We start from the raw sequence: 17,395 nt of genomic DNA on the forward strand, positions 1-17,395 counted from the left end.
GCCGTGGAAGTCTATCCCTAGCCGTGGAAGTCTATCCCTAGCCGTGGAAGTCTATCCCTAGCCGTGGAAGTCTATCCCTAGCCGTGGAAGTCTATCCCTAGCCGTGGAAGTCTATCCCTAGCCGTGGAAGTCTATCCCTAGCCGTGGAAGTCTATCCCTAGCCGTGGAAGTCTATCCCTAGCGTGGAAGTCTATCCCTAGCCGTGGAAGTCTATCCCTAGCCGTGGAAGTCTATCCCTAGCCGTGGAAGTCTATCCCTAGCCGTGGAAGTCTATCCCAATCCCTAGCCGTGGAAGTCTATCCCAATCCCTAGCCATGGAAGTCTATCCCAATCCCTAGCCATGGAAGTCTATCCCTAGCCGTGGAAGTCTATCCCTAGCCGTGGAAGTCTATCCCTAGCGTGGAAGTCTATCCCTAGCCGTGGAAGTCTATCCCTAGCCGTGGAAGTCTATCCCAATCCCTGCCTGGAAGCTATCCCAATCCCTAGCCATGGAAGTCTATCCCTAGCCGTGGAAGTCTATCCCTAGCCGTGGAAGTCTATCCCTAGCCGTGGAAGTCTATCCCTAGCCGTGGAAGTCTATCCCTAGCCGTGGAAGTCTATCCCTAGCCGTGGAAGTCTATCCCTAGCCGTGGAAGTCTATTCCTAGCCGTGGAAGTCTATCCCTAGCCGTGCAAGTCTATCCCAATCCCTAGCCGTGGAAGTCTATCCCAATCCCTAGCCGTGGAAGTCTATCCCTAGCCGTGGAAGTCTATCCCTAGCCGTGGAAGTATATCCCTAGCCGTGGAAGTCTATCCCTAGCCGTGGAAGTCTATCCCTAGCCGTGGAAGTCTATCCCTAGCCGTGGAAGTCTATCCCTAGCCGTGGAAGTCTATCCCTAGCCGTGAAAGTCTATCCCTAGCCGTGGAAGTCTATCCCTAGCCGTGGAAGTCTATCCCTAGCCGTGGAAGTCTATTCCTAGCCGTGGAAGTCTATCCCTAGCTGTGGAAGTCTATCCCAATCCTAGCCGTGGAAGTCTATCCCTAGCCGTGGAAGTCTATCCCTAGCCGTGGAAGTCTATCCCTAGCCGTGGAAGTCTATCCCTAGCCGTGGAAGTCTATCCCTAGCCGTGGAAGTCTATTCCTAGCCGTGGAAGTCTATCCCTAGCCGTGCAAGTCTATCCCAATCCCTAGCCGTGGAAGTCTATCCCAATCCCTAGCCGTGGAAGTCTATCCCTAGCCGTGGAAGTCTATCCCTAGCCGTGGAAGTCTATCCCTAGCCGTGGAAGTCTATCCCTAGCCGTGGAAGTCTATCCCTAGCCGTGGAAGTCTATCCCTAGCCGTGGAAGTCTATCCCTAGCCGTGGAAGTCTATCCCTAGCCGTGGAAGTCTATCCCTAGCCGTGGAAGTCTATCCCTAGCCGTGGAAGTCTATCCTTAGCCGTGGAAGTCTATCCCTAGCCGTGGAAGTCTATCCCTAGCCGTGGAAGTCTATCCCTAGCCGTGGAAGTCTATCCCTAGCTGTGGAAGTCTATCCCAATCCCTAGCCGTGGAAGTCTATCCCTAGCCGTGGAAGTCTATCCCTAGCCGTGGAAGTCTATTCCTAGCCGTGGAAGTCTATTCCTAGCCGTGGAAGTCTATCCCTAGCCGTGGAAGTCTATCCCTAGCCGTGGAAGTCTATCCCTAGCCGTGGAAGTCTATCCCTAGCCGTGAAGTCTATTCCTAGCCGTGGAAGTCTATCCCTAGCCGTGGAAGTCTATCCCAATCCCTAGCCGTGGAAGTCTATCCCAATCCCTAGCCGTGGAAGTCTATCCCTAGCCGTGGAAGTCTATCCCTAGCTGTGGAAGTCTATCCCAATCCCTAGCCGTGGAAGTCTATCCCTAGCCGTGGAAGTCTATCCCTAGCCGTGGAAGTCTATCCCTAGCCGTGGAAGTCTATCCCTAGCCGTGGAAGTCTATCCCTAGCCGTGGAAGTCTATTCCTAGCCGTGGAAGTCTATCCCTAGCCGTGGAAGTCTATCCCAATCCCTAGCCGTGGAAGTCTATCCCAATCCCTAGCCATGGAAGTCTATCCCTAGCCATGGAAGTCTATCCCTAGCCATGGAAGTCTATCCCTAGCCTTGGAAGTCTATCCCTAGCCGTGGAAGTCTATCCCTAGCCGTGGAAGTCTATCCCTAGCCGTGGAAGTCTATCCCTAGCCGTGGAAGTCTATCCCTAGCCGTGGAAGTCTATCCCTAGCCGTGAAGTCTATCCCTAGCCGTGGAAGTCTATCCCTAGCCGTGGAAGTCTATCCCTAGCCGTGGAAGTCTATCCCTAGCCGTGGAAGTCTATCCCTAGCCGTGGAAGTCTATCCCTAGCGGTGGAAGTCTATCCCTAGCGGTGGAAGTCTATCCCTAGCGGTGGAAGTCTATCCCTAGCGGTGGAAGTCTATCCCTAGCCGTGGAAGTCTATCCCTAGCCGTGGAAGTCTATCCCTAGCCGTGGAAGTCTATCCCTAGCCGTGGAAGTCTATCCCTATCCCTAGCCGTGGAAGTCTATCCCAATCCCTAGCCGTGGAAGTCTATCCCAATCCCTCGCCGTGGAAGTCTATCCCTAGCCGTGGAAGTCTATCCCTAGCCGTGGAAGTCTATCCCTAGCCGTGGAAGTCTATCCCTAGCCGTGGAAGTCTATCCGTAGCCGTGGAAGTCTATCCGTAGCCGTGGAAGTCTATCCCTAGCCGTGGAAGTCTATCCCTAGCCGTGGAAGTCTATCCCTAGCCGTGGAAGTCTATTCCTAGCCGTGGAAGTCTATCCTTAGCCGTGGAAGTCTATCCTTAGCCGTGGAAGTCTATCCCTAGCCTTGGAAGTCTATCCCTAGCCGTGGAAGTCTATCCCTAGCCGTGGAAGTCTATCCCTAGCCGTGGAAGTCTATCCCTAGCCGTGGAAGTCTATCCCTAGCCGTGGAAGTCTATTCCTAGCCGTGGAAGTCTATCCTTAGCCGTGGAAGTCTATCCTTAGCCGTGGAAGTCTATCCTTAGCCGTGGAAGTCTATCCTTAGCCGTGGAAGTCTATCCCTAGCCGTGGAAGTCTATCCCTAGCCGTGGAAGTCTATCCCTAGCCGTGGAAGTCTATCCCTAGCCGTGGAAGTCTATCCCTAGCCGTGGAAGTCTATCCCTAGCCGTGGAAGTCTATCCCTAGCCGTGGAAGTCTATCCCTAGCCGTGGAAGTCTATCCCAATCCCTAGCCGTGGAAGTCTATCCCAATCCCTAGCCGTGGAAGTCTATCCCAATCCCTAGCCGTGGAAGTCTATCCCAATCCCTAGCCGTGGAAGTCTATACCTAGCCGTGGAAGTCTATCCCTAGCCTTGGAAGTCTATCCCTAGCCGTGGAAGTCTATCCCTAGCCGTGGAAGTCTATCCCTAGCCGTGGAAGTCTATCCTAGCCGTGGAAGTCTACCTAGTGGAAGTCTATCCCTAGCCGTGGAAGTCTATCCTAGCCGTGGAAGTCTATCCCTAGCCGTGGAAGTCTATCCCTAGCCGTGGAAGTCTTCCTAGCCGTGGAAGTCTATCCCTAGCAGTGGAAGTCTATCCCTAGCCGTGGAAGTCTGTCCCTAGCCGTGGAAGTCTAACCCAATCCCTAGAGTGGAAGTCTATCCCTAGCGTGGAAGTCTATCCCTAGACGTGGAAGTCATCCCTAGCCGTGGAAGTCTATCCCTAGCCGTGGAAGTCTATCCTAGCCGTGGAAGTCTATCCCTAGCCGTGGAGTCTATCCCTAGCCGTGGAAGTCTATCCCTAGCCGTGGAAGTCTATCCTAGCGGGAAGGTCTATCCTAGCCGTGGAAGTCTATCCTAGCCGTGGAAGTCTATCCCTAGCCGTGGAAGTCTATCCCAATCCCTAGCCGTGGAAGTCTATCCTAGCGTGGAAGTCTATCCCAATCCCTAGCGTGCAAGTCTATCCCAATCCTAGCCGGGAAGTCTATCCCAATCCCTAGCCGTGGAAGTCTATCCCTACTGGAAGTCTATCCCATAGCGTGGAATATCCTAGCCGTGGAAGTCTATCCCTAGCCGTGGAAGTCTATCCCTAGCGGGAAGTCTATCCCTAGCTGTGGAAGTCTATCCCTAGCGTGGAAGTCTATCCCTAGCCGTGGAAGTTATCCCTAGCCGTGGAAGTCTATCCCTAGCCGTGGAAGTCATCCTTAGCGTGGAAGTCTATCCCTAGCCGTGGAAGCTCCTGGAAGTCTATCCCTAGCCGTGGAAGTCTATCCCTAGCTGTGGAAGTCTATCCCAATCCCTAGCCGTGGAAGTCTATCCCTAGCCGTGGAAGTCTATCCCTAGCCGTGGAAGTCTATCCTAGCCGTGGAAGTCTATTCCTAGCGTGGAAGTCTATCCCTAGCCGTGGAAGTCTATCCCTAGCCGTGGAAGTCTATCCCTAGCCGTGGAAGTCTATCCCTAGCCGTGGAAGTCTATTCCTAGCCGTGGAAGTCTATCCCTAGCCGTGGAAGTCTATCCCAATCCCTAGCCGTGGAAGTCTATCCCAATCCCTAGCCGTGGAAGTCTATCCCTAGCCGTGGAAGTCTATCCCTAGCTGTGGAAGTCTATCCCAATCCCTAGCCGTGGAAGTCTATCCCTAGCCGTGGAAGTCTATCCCTAGCCGTGGAAGTCTATCCCTAGCCGTGGAAGGTCTATCCTAGCCGTGGAAGTCTATCCCTAGCCGTGGAAGTCTATCCTAGCCGTGGAAGTCTATCCATAGCCGTGGAAGTCTATCCCAATCCCTAGCGTGGAAGGTCTATCCCAATCCCTAGCCATGGAAGTCTATCCCTAGCCATGGAAGTCTATCCCTAGCCATGGAAGTCTATCCCTAGCCATGGAAGTCTATCCCTAGCCTTGGAAGTCTATCCCTAGCCGTTGGACGTCTATCCCTAGCCGTGGAAGTCTATCCCTAGCCGTGGAAGTCTATCCCTAGCCGTGGAAGTCTATCCCTAGCCGTGGAAGTCTATCCCTAGCCGTGGAAGTCTATCCCTAGCCGTGGAAGTCTATCCCTAGCCGGGAAGTCTATCCCTAGCCGGGGAAGTCTATCCCTAGCCGTGGAAGTCTATCCCTAGCGTGGAAGTCTATCCCTAGCCGTGGAAGTCTATCCCTAGCCGTGGAAGTCTATCCCTAGCCGTGGAAGTCTATCCCTAGCCGGGAAGTCTATCCCTGCCGTGGAAGTCATCCCTAGCCGTGGAAGTCTATCCTAGCCGTGGAAGTCTATCCCTATCCCTAGCCGTGGAAGTCGATCCCAATCCCTAGCGTGGAAGTCTATCCAATCCCTAGCCGTGGAAGTCATCCTAGCCGTGGAAGTCTATCCATAGCCGTGGAAGTCTATCCTAGCCGTGGAAGTCTATCCCTAGCCGTGGAAAGTCTATCCCTAGCGGGGAAGTCTATCCCTAGCGGTGGAAGTCTATCCCTAGCGGTGGAAGTCTATCCTAGCCGTGGAAAGTCTATCCTAGCCGTGGAAGTCTATCCCTAGCCGTGGAAGTCTATCCCTAGCGTGGAAGTCTATCCCTAGCGTGGAAGTCTATCCCTAGCCGTGGAAGTCTATCCCTATCCTAGCCGTGGAAGTCTATCCCAATCCCTAGCCGTGGAAGTCTATCCCAATCCCTAGCCGTGGAAGTCTATCCCTAGCGTGGAAGTCTATCCCTAGCCGTGGAAGTCTATCCCTAGGTGGAAGTCTATCCCTAGCCGTGGAAGTCTATCCGTAGCCGTGGAAGTCTATCCCTAGCCGTGGAAGTCTATCCCTAGCCGTGGAAGTCTATCCTAGCCGTGGAAGTCTATTCCTAGCCGGGAAGTCTATCCTTAGCCGTTGGAAGTCTATCCTTAGCCGTGGAAGTCTATCCCTAGCCTTGGAAGTCTATCCCTAGCCGTGGAAGTCTATCCCTAGACGTGGAAGTCTATCCTAGCGTGGAAGTCTATCCCTAGCCGTGGAAGTCTATCCCTAGCCGGGAAGTCTATTCCTAGCCGTGGAAGCTATCCTAGCCGTGGAAGTCTATCCTTAGCCGTGGAAGTCTACTTAGCGTGGAAAGTCATCCTTAGCCGTGGAAGTCTATCCTAGCCGTGGAAGTCTATCCTAGCCGTGGAAGTCTATCCATAGCGTGGAAGTCTATCCCTACGTGGAAGTCTATCCCTAGCCGTGGAAGTCTATCCTAGCCGTGGAAGTCTATCCTAGCCGTGGAAGTCTATCCCTAGCGTGGAAGTCTATCCCAATCCCTAGCCGTGGAAGTCTATCCCAATCCTAGCCGTGAAAGTCTATCCAATCCCTAGCCGTGGAAGTCTATCCAATCCCTAGCCGTGGAAGTCTATACTAGCGTGGAAGTCTATCCTAGCCTGGAAGTCTATCCTAGCGTGGAAGTCTATCCCTAGCCGTGGAAGTCTATCCCTAGCCGTGGAAGTCTATCCTAGCCGTGGAAGTCTATCCCTAGCCGTGGAAGTCTATCCCTAGCCGTGGAAGTCTATCCTAGCGTGGAAGTCTATCCCTAGCCGTGGAAGTCTATCTCTAGCCGTGGAAGTCTATCCCTAGCCGTGGAAGTCTATCCTAGCCGTGGAAGTCTATCCCTAGCCGTGGAAGTCTGTCCCTAGCCGTGGAAGTCTAACCCAATCCCTAGCCGTGGAAGTCTATCCCTAGCCGTGGAAGTCTATCCCTAGCCGTGGAAGTCTATCCCTAGCCGTGGAAGTCTATCCCTAGCCGTGGAAGTCTATCCTTAGCCGGGAGTCTATCCCTAGCCGTGGAAGTCTATCCCTAGCCGTGGAAGTCTATCCCTAGCCGTGGAAGTCTATCCTAGGTGGAAGTCTATCCCTAGCCGTGGAAGTCTATCCCTAGCGTGGAAGTCTATCCCAATCCCTAGCGTGGAAGTCTATCCCAATCCTAGCCGTGGAAGTCTATCCCAATCCCTAGCGTGGAAGTCTATCCCTAGCCGGGAAGTCTATCCCTAGCCTTGGAAGTCTATCCTAGCGTGGAAGTCTATCCCTAGCCGTGGAAGTCTATCCCTAGCCGTGGAAGTCTATCCCTAGCCGTGGAAGTCTATCCCTAGCGTGGAAGTCTATCCCTAGCCGTGGAAGTCTATCCCTAGCCGTGGAAGTCTATCCCTAGCCGTGGAAGTCTATCCCTAGCCATGGAAGTCTATCCCTAGCCATGGAAGTCTATCCCTATCCCTAGCCATGGAAGTCTATCCCAATCCCTAGCCATGGAAGTCTATCCCTAGCCATGGAAGTCTATCCCTAGCCATGGAAGTCTATCCCTAGCCTTGGAAGTCTATCCCTAGCCTTGGAAGTCTATCCCTAGCCTTGGAAGTCTATCCCTAGCCATGGAAGTCTATCCCTAGCCATGGAAGTCTATCCCTAGCCATGGAAGTCTATCCCAATCCCTAGCCATGGAAGTCTATCCCTAGCCATGGAAGTCTATCCCAATCCCTAGCCATGGAAGTCTATCCCAATCCCTAGCCATGGAAGTCTATCCCAATCCCTAGCCATGGAAGTCTATCCCTAGCCATGGAAGTCTATCCCTTGCCATGGAAGTCTATCTCTATCCCTAGCCATGGAAGTCTATCCCTAGCCATGGAAGTCTATCCCTAGCCATGGAAGTCTATCCCAATCCCTAGCCATGGAAGTCTATCCCTAGCCATGGAAGTCTATCCCTAGCCATGGAAGTCTATCCCTAGCCATGGAAGTCTATCCCTAGCCTTGGAAGTCTATCCCTAGCCTGGAGTTTATCCTAGCCATGGAAGTCTATCCCTAGCCATGGAAGTCTATCCCTAGCCATGGAAGTCTATCCCAATCCCTAGCCATGGAAGTCTATCCCTAGCCATGGAAGTCTATCCCAATCCCCTAGCCATGGAAGTCTATCCCTAGCCATGGAAGTCTATCCCAATCCCTAGCCATGGAAGTCTATCCCAATCCCTAGCCATGGAAGTCTATCCCTAGCCATGGAAGTCTATCCCTTGCCATGGAAGTCTATCCCTATCTCTAGCCATGGAAGTCTATCCCTAGCCGTGGAAGTCTATCCCTAGCCGTGGAAGTCTATCCCTAGCCGTGGAAGTCTATCCCTAGCCGTGGAAGTCTATCCCTAGCCGTGGAAGTCTATCCTAGCCGTGGAAGTCTAATCCCTAGCCATGGAAGTCTATCCCGAGCCGTGGAAGTCTATCCCATAGCCGTGGAAGTCTATCCCTAGCCGTGGAAGTCTATCCCTAGCCATGGAAGTCTATCCCAATCCCTAGCCATGGAAGTCTATCCCAATCCCTAGCCATGGAAGTCTATCCCAATCCCTAGCCATGGAAGTCTATCCCAATCCCTAGCCATGGAAGTCTATCCCTAGCCATGGAAGTCTACCCCTAGCCATGGAAGTCTATCCCTAGCCATGGAAGTCTATCCCTAGCCATGGAAGTCTATCCCTAGCCATGGAAGTCTATCCCAATCTCTAGCCGTGGAAGTCTATCCCTAGCCATGGAAGTCTATCCCTAGCCGTGGAAGTCTATCCCTAGCCGTGGAAGTCTATCCCTAGCCGTGGAAGTCTATCCCTAGCCATGGAAGTCTATCCCAATCCCTAGCCATGGAAGTCTATCCCAATCCCTAGCCATGGAAGTCTATCCCAATCCCTAGCCATGGAAGTCTATCCCTAGCCATGGAAGTCTATCCCTAGCCATGGAAGTCTATCCCTAGCCATGGAAGTCTATCCCTAGCCATGGAAGTCTATCCCCAATCTCTAGCCATGGAAGTCTATCCCTAGCCGTGGAAGTCTATCCCTAGCCGTGGAAGTCTATCCCTAGCCGTGGAAGTCTATCCCTAGCCGTGGAAGTCTATCCCTAGCCGTGGAAGTCTATCCCTAGCCGTGGAAGTCTATCCCTAGACGTGGAAGTCTATCCCTAGCCGTGGAAGTCTATCCCTAGCCGTGGAAGTCTATCCCTAGCCGTGGAAGTCTATCCCTAGCCGTGGAAGTCTATCCCTAGCCTTTGAAGTCTATCCCTAGGTGGAAGTCTATCCTAGCGTGGAAGTTATCCCTAGCCGTGGAAGTCTATCCCTAGCCGTGGAAGTCTATCCCTAGCCGTGGAAGTCTATCCCTAGCGGTGGAAGTATCCCTAGCGGGGAAGTCTATCCCTAGCCGTGGAAGTTATCCCTAGCCGTGGAAGTCTATCCTAGCCGTGGAAGTCTATCCTAGCCGTGGAAGTCTATCCCTAGCCGTGGAAGTCTATCCCTAGCCGTGGAAGTCTATCCCTAGCCGTGGAAAGTCTATCCCTAGCCGTGGAAGTCTATCCCTAGCCGTGGAAGTCTATCCCTAGCCGTGGAAGTCTATCCACTAGCCGTGGAAGTCTATCCCTAGCCGTGGAAGTCTATCCCTAGCCGTGGAAGTCTATCCTTAGCCGTGGAAGTCTATCCCTAGCCGTGGAAGTCTATCCCTAGCCGTGGAAGTCTATCCCTAGCCGTGGAAGTCTATCCCAACCTAGCCGTGGAAGTCTATCCCACTCCCTAGCCGTGGAAGTTCCTATCCGTGGAAAGTCTATCCCTAGCCGTGGAAGTCTATCCCTAGCCGTGGAAGTCTGTCCCTAGCCGTGGAAGTCTAACCCAATCCCTAGCCGTGGAAGTCTATCCCTAGCCGTGGAAGTCTATCCCTAGCCGTGGAAGTCTATCCCTAGCCGTGGAAGTCTATCCCTAGCCGTGGAAGTCTATCCCTAGCCGTGGAAGTCGCTCCCTAGCCGTGTGAAGTCTATCCCTAGCCGTGGAAGTCTATCCCTAGCCGTGGAAGTCTATCCTAGCCGTGGAAGTCTATCCCTAGCCGTGGAAGTCTATCCCTAGCCGTGGAAGTCTATCCCTAGCCGTGGAAGTCTATCCCTAGCCGTGGAAGTCTATCCCTAGCCGTGGAAGTCTATCCCAATCCCTAGCCGTGGAAGTCTATCCCTAGCCCTAGCCGTGGAAGTCTATCCCAATCCCTAGCCGTGGAAGTCTATCCCAATCCCTAGCCGTGGAAGTCTAGCCCTAGCCGTGGAAGTCTATCCCTAGCCGTGGAAGTCTATCCCTAGCCATGGAAGTCTATCCCAATCCCTAGCCGTGGAAGTCTATCCCTAGCCGTGGAAGTCTATCCCTAGCCGTGGAAGTCTATCCCTAGCCATGGAAGTCTATCCCAATCCCTAGCCATGGAAGTCTATCCCTAGCCGTGGAAGTCTATCCCTAGCCGTGGAAGTCTATCCCTAGCCGTGGAAGTCTATCCCTATCCCTAGCCGTGGAAGAGTCTATCCCTAGCCGTGGGAAGTCTATCCTAGCCGTGGAAGTCTATCCCTAGCCGTGGAAGTCTATCCCTAGCCGTGGAAGTCTATCCCAATCCCTAGCCGTGGAAGTCTATCCCAATCCCTAGCCGTGGAAGTCTATCCCTAGCCCTAGCCGTGGAAGTCTATCCCTAGCCATGGAAGTCTATCCCAATCCCTAGCCATGGAAGTCTATCCCTAGCCATGGAAGTCTATCCCTAGCCATGGAAGTCTATCCCTAGCCATGGAAGTCTATCCCTAGCCATGGAAGTCTATCCCTAGCCTTGGAAGTCCTATCCCAGCCTGGAAGTCTCCCTAGCCTGGAAGTCTATCCCTAGCCGTCGAAGCTATCCCTAGCCGTGGAAGTCTATCCCTAGCCGTGGAAGTCTATCCCTAGCCGTGGAAGTCTATCCCTAGCCGTGGAAGTCTATCCCTAGCCGTGGAAGTCTATCCCTAGCCTTGGAAGTCTATCCCTAGCCGTGGAAGTCTATCCCTAGCCGTGGAAGTCTATCCCTAGCCTTGGAAGTCTATCCCTAGCCTTGGAAGTCTATCCCTAGCCTTGGAAGTCTATCCCTAGCCGTGGAAGTCTATCCCTAGCGGTGGAAGTCTATCCCTAGCGGTGGAAGTCTATCCCTAGCGGTGGAAGTCTATCCCTAGCGGTGGAAGTCTATCCCTAGCCGTGGAAGTCTATCCCTAGCCGTGGAAGTCTATCCCTAGCCATGGAAGTCTATCCCTAGCCATGGAAGTCTATCCCTAGCCATGGAAGGGTGTGTACACAAGTGTAACACTGGTGATACAGTCCACACACGTCTCATCAGAATCCCAGTGTGTGTGTGTGCACGCGTGTGCGCATACACGTGTGTGTGTGTGTTTGTGTGTAGTAACCTCTGTATATGTGTACTAATTCTCTCCTCTTCCTCCAGGCTCTGGATGCTCTAGACAAGGCCCTACTGCAGAACCCCATAGACATGTCTGTAAGGGCAGAGCTTCACTTCTCCAAGGGAAACCAGCTCAGAGAGATGAACCAGCTGGACAGAGCCTTCGAGGTACAGGAAGCTCCACACACACATACATACACACACACACACACACACACACACACACACACACACACACACACACACACACACACACACATACACACACACCCCCTCATTACTCTGCATACTTTTCTCCATCTGCTCTCTCTTCTCCCTCAGACTCCCTCTCTCCTCATCCACTAATGTTTCAACCTCTCCAACCAAATTAACTTTGTCTCCTGCTTGACGCTCTCCTCTCTCTCCCTCCTCACCATCATACCCCTCTCTTCCTCCTCACCATCATACCCCTCTCTCCCTCCTCACCATCATACCCCTCTCTTCCTCCTCACCATCATACCCCTCTCTCCCTCCTCACCATCATACCCCTCTCTCCCTCCTCACCATCATACCCCTCTCTCCCTCCTCACCGTCATACCCCTCTCTCTCCCTCCTCACCGGCATAACCCCTCTCTCGCCCTCCTCACCGGCATAACCCCTCTCTCTCCCTCCTCACCGGCATAACCCCTCTCTCTCCCTCCTCACCGGCATAACCCCTCTCTCTCCCTCCTCACCGGCATAACCCCTCTCTCTCCCTCCTCACCGGCATAACCCCTCTCTCGCCCTCCTCACCGGCATAACCCCTCTCTCTCCCTCCTCACGAGCATAACCCCTCTCTCTCTCTCCTCACCAGCATAACCCCTCTCTCTCCCTCCTCACCAGCATAACCCCTCTCTCTCTCTCCTCACCAGCATAACCCCTCTCTCTCCCTCCTCACCAGCATAACCCCTCTCTCTCTCTCCTCACCAGCATAACCCCTCTCCCTCCTCACCAGCATAACCCTCTCTCTCCCTCCTCACCAGCATAACCCCTCTCTCTCCCTCCTCACCAGCATAACCCCTCTCTCTCCCTCCTCACCAGCATAACCCCTCTCTCTCCCTCCTCACCAGCTTAACCCCTCTCTCTCCCTCCTCACCAGCATAACCCCTCTCTCTCCTCACCAGCATAACCCCTCTCCCTCCTCACCAGCATAACCCCTCTCCCTCCTCACCAGCATAACCCCTCTCTCTCCTCACCAGCATAACCCCTCTCTCTCCTTACCAGCATACCCCTCTCCCTCCTCACCAGCATAACCCCTCTCCCTCCTCACCAGCATAACCCCTCTCCCTCCTCACCAGCATAACCCCTCTCCCTCCTCACCAGCATAACCCCTCTCTCTCCCTCCTCACCAGCATAACCCCTCTCTCTCTCCCTCCTCACCATCATAACCCCCTCTCTCTCCCTCCTCACCAGCATAACCCCTCTCTCTCCTCACCAGCATAACCCCTCTCCCTCCTCACCAGCATAACCCCTCTCCCTCCTCACCAGCATAACCCCTCTCTCTCCTCACCAGCATAACCCCTCTCTCTCCTCACCAGCATAACCCCTCTCCCTCCTCACCAGCATAACCCCTCTCTCTCCTCACCAGCATAACCCCTCTCCCTCCTCACCAGCATAACCCCTCTCCCTCCTCACCATCATAACCCCTCTCCCTCCTCACCATCATAACCCCTCTCCCTCCTCACCATCATAACCCCTCTCTCCTCCTCACCAATCATAACCCCTCTCCCTCCTCACCATCATAACCCCTCTCTCTCCTCACCATCATAACCCCTCTCTCTCCTCACCATCATAACCCCTCTCTCTCCTCACCATCATAACCCCTCTCCCTCCTCACCATCATAACCCCTCTCCCTCCTCACCATCATAACCCCTCTCCCTCCTCACCATCATAACCCCTCTCTCTCCTCACCAGCATAACCCCTCTCTCTCCTCACCAGCATAACCCCTCTCTCTCCTCCTCACCATCATAACCCTCTCTCTCCTCACCAGCATAACCCCTCTCTCTCCTCACCAGCATAACCCCTCTCTCTCCCTCCTCACCATCATAACCCCTCTCCCTCCTCACCATCATAACCCCTCTCCCTCCTCACCAGCATAACCCCTCTCTCTCCTCACCATCATAACCCCTCTCTCTCCTCACCATCATAACCCCACTCTCTCCTCACCAGCATAACCCCTCTCTCTCCTCACCAGCATAACCCCTCTCCCTCCTCACCATCATAACCCCTCTCTCTCCTCACCAGCATAACCCCTCTCTCTCCTCACCATCATAACCCCTCTCTCTCCTCACCATCATAACCCCTCTCTCTCCTCACCATCATAACCCCTCTCTCTCCTCACCAGCATAACCCCTCTCTCTCCTCACCATCATAACCCCTCTCTCTCCTCACCATCATAACCCCTCTCTCTCCTCACCATCATAACCCCTCTCCTCCTCACCATCATAACCCCTCTCTCTCCTCACCATCATAACCCCTCTCTCTCCTCACCATCATAACCCCTCTCTCTCCTCACCATCATAACCCCTCTCCCTCCTCACCATCATAACCCCTCTCCCTCCTCACCATCATAACCCCTCTCTCTCCTCACCATCATAACCCCTCTCTCTCCTCACCATCATAACCCCTCTCCCTCCTCACCATCATAACCCCTCTCCCTCCTCACCATCATAACCCCTCTCCCTCCTCACCATCATAACCCCTCTCCCTCCTCACCAGCATAACCCCTCTCCCTCCTCACCATCATAACCCCTCTCCCTCCTCACCATCATAACCCCTCTCCCTCCTCACCAGCATAACCCCTCTCCCTCCTCACCAGCATAACCCCTCTCCCTCCTCACCATCATAACCCCTCTCCCTCCTCACCATCATAACCCCTCTCCCTCCTCACCATCATAACCCCTCTCTCTCCTCACCATCATAACCCCTCTCCCTCCTCACCATCATAACCCCTCTCCCTCCTCACCATCATAACCCCTCTCCCTCCTCACCATCATAACCCCTCTCCCTCCTCACCAGCATAACCCCTCTCCCTCCTCACCATCATAACCCCTCTCCCTCCTCACCATCATAACCCCTCTCCCTCCTCACCAGCATAACCCCTCTCCCTCCTCACCATCATAACCCCTCTCCCTCCTCACCATCATAACCCCTCTCTCTCCTCACCAGCATAACCCCTCTCCCCTCCTCACCATCATAACCCCTCTCTCTCCTCACCATCATAACCCCTCTCTCTCCTCACCATCATAACCCCTCTCTCTCCTCACCATCATAACCCCTCTCCCTCCTCACCATCATAACCCCTCTCCCTCCTCACCATCATAACCCCTCTCTCTCCTCACCATCATAACCCCTCTCCCTCCTCACCATCATAACCCCTCTCTCTCCTCACCAGCATAACCCCTCTTTCTCCCTCCTCACCAGCATAACCCCTCTCTCTCCCTCCTCACCAGCATAACCCCTCTCCCTCCTCACCAGCATAACCCCTCTCCCTCCTCACCAGCATAACCCCTCTCCCTCCTCACCAGCATAACCCCTCTCCCTCCTCACCAGCATAACCCCTCTCCCTCCTCACCATCATAACCCCTCTCCCTCCTCACCATCATAACCCCTCTCCCTCCTCACCATCATAACCCCTCTCCCTCCTCACCATCATAACCCCTCTCTCTCCCTCCTCACCATCATAACCCCTCTCTCTCCCTCCTCACCATCATAACCCCTCTCTCTCCCTCCTCACCATCATAACCCCTCTCTCTCCCTCCTCACCATCATAACCCCTCTCTCTCCCTCCTCACCATCATAACCCCTCTCTCTCCCTCATTATCGACCTTTCCCTTCTCTTTTCTTTTCTCTCCTTTCACCTCTGTGAATAACTTTAGAACCTCCTATAACCTCAAACTTTACCTCTTACAAAACAAAAGCACTAATTGGCTCATATATCCCAATCTCCCCGGAATAAAGAAAATAACATATTTTTGGGCTTGCCTTGACTCAAAACAACACAATTTGCATCTCCTACATGAAGTATGTTATCTGCAGGGGTTTGAAGGGCGCCTGTGGATCTTGTAAGAGCCGGGTGTTTTTTTTCTCCTGTTCAAGCGGACACACTTGAGAGAGAAGAGATACAACGTTTGCAAATAAAATCACATCAAACAGCGTTCCAGGCCTTTCACTGCCTTGATCTTTCCCCCCCTTGTCACTAAAATAACACCATATCTCCTCCACTATCTGCATCAACAAATAAGCCCATTTCCCCCCAACCACACTTCTCACAAGAGAGAGTATGTGTCCTAAGATAAACTTCTTTCTCTTCCCTCCGTCTTTCTTTCGTTTTTTTCCTCTTGTGCTGAACTCTCTGCTTATACAGCAGGTCTCTCTTTCCTCCCTCTCTCTCTTTACTTAGAGAGCAAGTCTCTCTGTCTTTCCGCTCCCTCCCTGACTCTCTCCCTTTCCACTCTCTCACTCCCTTTCGCTCCCTCCATCTCTCCGTCTTTCTTCAGTTCAGGAAGTCAACAAAGGCCTGCTATGTTGAACAGTTTATTCTCAGGGTTTCTTCTAGAGATAAACTCTGTAGTTCTGGCTCTCTCGGTGGGTCTTGGCCGGGCGCCAGGGCTCCAGCTCTTGTTCGGGTGTTGTTCCCCTTCTAAGAAAAGACACAAAAGGGCCAATTGAGATAATGCGGGCTTCGGGTGTGGCGGTTGACAATGTTGAAGTGGATCCAATGTCCGCTTGCTGTATTTTGATAGCATATTCTATTGTTTCAGGGTGTTTGGTGTTCAAAGACACACAACATGTTGCGTCGATTTAAAGTTTCAGTAATCTTATAAATCAACTTTTCTCCCTTCATATTCACTTTATAGTCCGAGCATAAGAACCCTACAGCCATCTAGTGATCGTTGGTTGTAACTACTTTATATGAAGGTATGCGTGGTCTTCATTACAGAGCTACAAGCTGGTAGTGGAACTAAAACCTGACCAATCGCAGGCTTGGATGAACATGGGAGGAATTCAACATATCAAGGTACTATGACTACACAGTAGAGTTAGTTTGCACAAGTCAAAAGCCATTTACAAGCCATCAAGTCTTTGATTATACCTGAATTGCAAATCAAGCATATATGGCAAAGGATGAGAGCTGATAAATGTCTGTATTTGATCCACTGCAGGGAGACTATGCAGCAGCCAGGCAGTACTACCAGAGGGCCCTGATCCTAACTCCTGGCTCCAAGCTGCTAAAGGAGAACCTGGCCAAGTTGGACCGGCTGGAGAGGAGGCTGACCGGGGCCTAGACTAACCCAGAGACACAGCACTATCCTGGTCATGAGTTGGGGACCAAGGACCCTGGATGCCCCAACAGTACGGTTAAAACAAATACCTTCTTCTTAAGTCGACCTACCTGGTTGATGATGTGAGATTATGGTGAACATGACAGGGTTGCAGGGTATGGAATCAGACTGGGGGTGATGGAGCTTCCAGGGGAGCATGAGGCTGGTTAAGCCTGTGACGGGAGTCACATTCTGGGGGAAGCAGATGGAGAGAGGACCCTAAGGAGTGGAGATGGAGATTCAGCCAGCAGCACTTCAAATGTAAAATGTTTTGTTTAGTTTTATTTGTTTTCGTATTTAATTTCATGTTAAATCCTGTTTTAGGCACTACATCTGTGATCACTTCCCTCATCTCTGCTGATGAGCAAAACCATAAGTTAACCCACGTTGAGATTTTGAAATGTATTGGGTGTCATGTTCACAGTAAACGCTCCAACAATATCATTCTAGCTGAAAGACAAATTGCATTTTTGCCAACATGAAGGATAGTTTTCTGAAGTCACTGTATATCCATGCTTCGGTTTGGGCTTGCCTTGACCCAAATGTGGCCCCTGCAACCCCTTAACCTGAGCTTGTCTGGGATACATAAGCCCGGTTACAACATGGACACATGTGCTTTTAACCTCAAGCTATGGCAGAGCCTCTGAGAAGCAAGCAACGTCTGCTCAATGTAGCCTTCTACAAGTACAAGTAAGCTAGTGTCTGTAGACTCCCCCTAAGGCCTAACACGGACCCTCTGATCCGCTCAACATTTCTGACGCTGCGTATTATTTGTTGCTGTTGATGTCGCTATGATGATCGTGAATGAATATTTTATGTGGAATGTACAATAGGATAAAGATGAACTGACTAGTGCAATGACTGAGATTGATTTGCACCATACAAATAAATCTATGTTTTATTAACTGGTGTCGTCGGTGTGTGTGCTGTGAGGTGTCTGATCAATAGGAGTTGCCCTA

At 52.5% G+C, this 17,395-nt stretch overlaps 1 protein-coding gene across 2 annotated transcripts in view; it reads left to right on the forward strand.

Annotated features, from left to right (window-relative positions):
• Nucleotides 1–17,341, forward strand: part of LOC115198804 (protein O-mannosyl-transferase TMTC1) — a 123,220-nt gene extending 105,879 nt beyond the window's left edge. Inside the window, exons 16-18 of one of the 2 annotated variants that reach the window (XM_029761094.1) lie at nt 11,138–11,260; nt 16,055–16,132; nt 16,278–17,341. In XM_029761094.1, coding sequence (XP_029616954.1) covers nt 11,138–11,260; nt 16,055–16,132; nt 16,278–16,400 — 324 coding nt within the window. In that variant the 3' untranslated portion in view covers nt 16,401–17,341. The remainder of the gene's footprint in view (nt 1–11,137; nt 11,261–16,054; nt 16,133–16,277) is intronic. The other variant, XM_029761095.1, reaches the window with a different exon arrangement.
• The last annotated feature ends 54 nt before the right edge of the window (nt 17,342–17,395 follow it).

This window comes from Salmo trutta, chromosome 8 (genome assembly GCF_901001165.1).
Source record: "Salmo trutta chromosome 8, fSalTru1.1, whole genome shotgun sequence".
Lineage (NCBI taxonomy): Eukaryota > Metazoa > Chordata > Actinopteri > Salmoniformes > Salmonidae > Salmo > Salmo trutta.